The 4,108-nt window shown below is 41.9% G+C and overlaps 1 protein-coding gene across 1 annotated transcript; it reads left to right on the forward strand.

Moving 5' to 3' along the window:
- Positions 1-228: 228 nt before the first annotated feature.
- Positions 229-3,601, forward strand: LOC112236597 (60S ribosomal protein L30). Its single transcript, XM_024405194.2, has 5 exons — positions 229-321; positions 437-485; positions 1,253-1,398; positions 2,450-2,580; positions 3,506-3,601. The coding sequence occupies exons 2-5, from the start codon at positions 465-467 to the stop codon at positions 3,556-3,558; spliced, it is 351 nt and encodes a 116-aa protein (XP_024260962.1). The 5' UTR covers positions 229-321; positions 437-464; the 3' UTR covers positions 3,559-3,601.
- Positions 3,602-4,108: the final 507 nt, after the last annotated feature.

Genomic DNA, 4,108 nt, shown 5'->3' on the forward strand with positions numbered 1-4,108 from the left:
ACAGACCAGGATCAGTTTTGTGTTTTGTCCTCTAGTTGGTAAATAAACACTTTCCATTATAAAAGCTGTTTCTAGATCTGTAGTGTATTGGCCCTTGCTTTCTCGCGATAACATGCTCGGGCTGGGTAAGGGCGCAGTGTACATGATCTGATCTACAAATCACCTGAAATGGCGCACACCTGCTTTGGTTAACACGCATTCTGCACAGATCAGCGAGTCTGCGCAGTACCAGCCCAGGCGGTCCCACATGAGCAAGCCAATGGGCCGCAAAGCACCCTGGGACTTCCTTTCTTTCCGAGGCCATATTGGAGCGACATACTTGTAAGTTCAGCTCTGTGTTTATTCTTTAAAAATAAATATATTTTGGCCATTTTGGTGCGCATCACCCGGTTGATTACTAACGTAAGATTGTCCAATCTCTTAATGTTTTGTTCAGGTTGGCCAGAACGGACTAAATCGCAGCTATGGTTGCCGCAAAGAAGACGGTGAGTCGAGCTCTCATGAACGGTGGAAAGCAACTCACGTGGAATCGTGGTTTCTGGGCTAAACCATCACATGTGTTGAGCTAACTGGCAATGTTGACCGTATATATGTTTAATTTGCCCCAACATACAACTTTCTAATTCCCAGGACATGTCTAGTTTTTGCCAACTTGCCTAATCTAGCCATATAGCCAGCTCTCTCGTAACATTCGCCGACTCGCCAGTTAGCGACTAGTTAATGTTTTAACTAGTTGTCCAGACGGCAATTTGAATGATTGCATTGGGGTATTTTGAGTTGGCTAATCGAGAAACGCTATGTAACAGTACTGTTCTCGGATATCTATCTGATAAATCCAGTTAGCAGCTCTTCTGCAACACCATGTCGGCGTGTACAATTAGCTAACAGCCAAGCAGATTAAGAAATAAACGAGTATGCTATATGCACTCAAATCACATGTATTTTTGTAAAATGTATTTGACCTTTTATTTAACTAGGCAAGTCAGTTAAGAACAAATTATTTTCATTGATGGCCTAGGCACAGTGGGTTAACTGCCTTGTTCAGGGGGCAGAACGACAGATTTTTACCTTGTCAGTTCAGGGATTTGAACTTGCAACCTTTCGGTTACTAGTCCAAGGCTCTAACCTATAGACTATGCTGCAGCCCATATCTCAATTAGAAGACCGTATCATGTTTGGTTCAATGGATATGGGCTATATTCATAGTTCGCAAATGTTTGTCTCTAAACACCAATTGTTTCTTTGGTGGTAGAAAAAGTCCCTGGAGTCCATAAACTCTCGTCTCCAGCTGGTGATGAAGAGCGGCAAATACGTTCTGGGATACAAGCAGTCCCAGAAGATGATCCGCCAGGGAAAAGCCAAGCTGGTCATCCTGGCCAACAACACACCTGCCCTCAGGTAACTAGTTGGCCTACATCACAATTATGTAGCAGTATTTGCTAATGAAGTTAAAGCTATCAATAGTACACTTTTCACGCAAACTTGGTGAGCTAAAGTTTACTGTGCTAGCCTGAGTTGTGTTCATTAGTCGGATTCCGTTATAAAACATTTTGCAATGGAAACCGTTTGTGCCAAATGGAAACTATAGAGTTGCTGTTGGACATGTAAGTCCCTGGAGTAAATGGTTAACAGTTCCCGTTGCAAAGGGTTTTTCAATAGACATCACGTCTTGCACCGGAATCCGATTGAATGAATACGTGTCAGGGCCCTCATCCACCATAGTGTCTGGAACCATGTGGAACAGACCATGTGAATGGATTTTCAAAGCCAGCTGGGTAGTTAGGCTTGGTTTGATGGACTTACAATCTTCCTAATGGGGTCCCAGTAATCCTAGGAATAGTTCAATTTCTACTTCCATAAGTGTTTCAAATAGTTAGTCACATTGAATTAACCAAATAAGCATATAAAGTGTTGCTTGTGTGTTCTTATGGGTCATTTTATTTTTCTGTACTCCTACAAAGGCACACTTGTATTGGTCTGCTTGCAGGTGCGTAAGAACAGGAGGAACATTCAAATGAGGGCTGGTTGTGTTACTGGCTGCACCCGCAGTTGATCATTCAGCAATCAGACACCTTGAGAAAACAACTAGCCTTTTCTCTCTTTCTGTACCTTTTTATGTAACTAGACAAGTCAGTTAAGAACAAATTCTTATTTTACAATGATGGCCTACCCCTAACCCAAATGTACGCAACCCTATGGGATGCCCAATCATGGCCGGTTGTGATTCAGCCTGAAATCGAACCAGGGTCTGTAGGGGCGCCTCTAGCACTGCCATATACCGCTGCGCCACTCGGGAGCCCCAAACAACTACAGTATTAGACAGATGTGGATCACTGTTGCAGTGTACTTGTGTTCATGTTGCTTTCCCCATACACACACAGGATCATGTTTCATTCAGTAATATACACACGTGGGCATACTTTGATAAAAGGTATTTGTCCTTCCTCAGGAAGTCTGAAGTGGAGTACTATGCCATGTTGGCCAAGACTGGTGTCCATCACTACAGTGGGAACAACATCGAGCTGGGCACGGCCTGTGGGAAGTACTTCAGGGTGTGCACACTGGCTATCATCGACCCCGGTGAGTGTCCAATCAGACTGCATGTCCTGTTTACCACGCCTATTCTGTTGATGTATAGTCTGCAGACAATCCTTTAGTAGTGAGCAGTTTGATACGGTTCATTCAAACATTGTTTTCAAAGATCACATGAACGTCAGGAGAATGGTCAACACAACCTTATCAAACTGCTCTACTTTCACATGACATGAGTATGTTTGATTCAATAGTTTTTCACGAATGTGTAGATGTGTTTGTCTTACACCGTTGCGCACCAATTTTCCCATTGTGGATTTTTGCACCAGTTGGATATACGGTGGTCTGACTAGCTAAACACCCAATAGTGCATTTACCTGAACTGTCTGGGCGCTCTGCTCTAGTCAGTTACTTCCTGCCTCATTAGTGACGATGCACTATGCAGAAATTGCTCCACCATTTCCTGGTTGCTAAAATTCTATTAGTTCGCTAATTTCATTTTGTGACAAAACAAGTATAGTTTAGAGAATCATTGTACCATCTAAACCGATATGAAATGTTTTCTATAACCACAAATATTGTATTTTCTGCTGTTTGATGCAAAAACAACACTACAGGGTCTCAAAGTATTGGTACTTTTGATATAAGTGTAAATAATTGATAAAATTCCTTATATTAAGCAAAGCAGATGGCCACATTTTCTATTTATTTATTTGCAGATAGCCAGGGGCATGCTCCAACAATTTACAAATGTTTAGTGATTCTGCCAGATCAGAGGCAGTAGGGACGTTCCCTTTAATTGTGTGAATCAGACCGTTTTCCTCCTAAGTATTCAAAATGTAAAAAATACTGTTCTTTAGGAGTGAAACAGTCAAACATATTGATAAAGTACTTTACACCACTGGTTTTACCTATATCACCTGTGTTGTTGATTGGATCTTGTATGCTAAATGTAATATTGGTCTATTAACAGGTGATTCTGACATCATCAGGAGTATGCCAGACCAGCCACAGGGGGAGAAGTAGACATTTCACTCTTAATGTTACAAATAAACTTGGTCGAATGGTGTTTCTTTGGTCTGTCTTTCTTAGTGTGCACAAACATTTAGCTACTAGACCGCGTCAGAATACGACGACCTCCTCCCACAAGATAGAATACAACTACATTCTATAATGACACGGCCTACTGCCACAGGATAGAATACAACTACATTCTATAATGACACGGCCTACTGCCACAGGATAGAATACAACTACATTCTATAATGACACGGCCTACTGCCACAGGATAGAATACAACTACATTCTATAATGACACGGCCTACTGCCACAAGATAGAATACAACTACATTCTATAATGACACGGCCACAGTTTTCAAGTTGGCTGGATGGACGTCCTTTGGGTGGTTGACCATTGTTAATACACACAGGAAACTGTTGAACGTGAAAAACCCAGCAGCACTACTACCATAACCCCCTCAAAGACACAAATCTTTTGTCTTGCCCATTCACCCTCTGAATGACACAGATACAATCCATGTGTCAAGGTTTAGTAACCTTTAACCTGACTCTCCAT

Source organism: Oncorhynchus tshawytscha, linkage group LG13 (genome assembly GCF_018296145.1).
Source record: "Oncorhynchus tshawytscha isolate Ot180627B linkage group LG13, Otsh_v2.0, whole genome shotgun sequence".
NCBI classification, from domain to species: Eukaryota; Metazoa; Chordata; class Actinopteri; order Salmoniformes; family Salmonidae; genus Oncorhynchus; species Oncorhynchus tshawytscha.

Coding starts and splice junctions, on each gene's coding strand:
- LOC112236597 (XM_024405194.2), top strand. CDS start 465: ATGGTTGCCGCAAAGAAGACG. Junction 486..1,252: donor TGGTTGCCGCAAAGAAGACG/GTGAGTCGAGCT, acceptor CTTTGGTGGTAG/AAAAAGTCCCTGGAGTCCAT. Junction 1,399..2,449: donor AACAACACACCTGCCCTCAG/GTAACTAGTTGG, acceptor GTCCTTCCTCAG/GAAGTCTGAAGTGGAGTACT.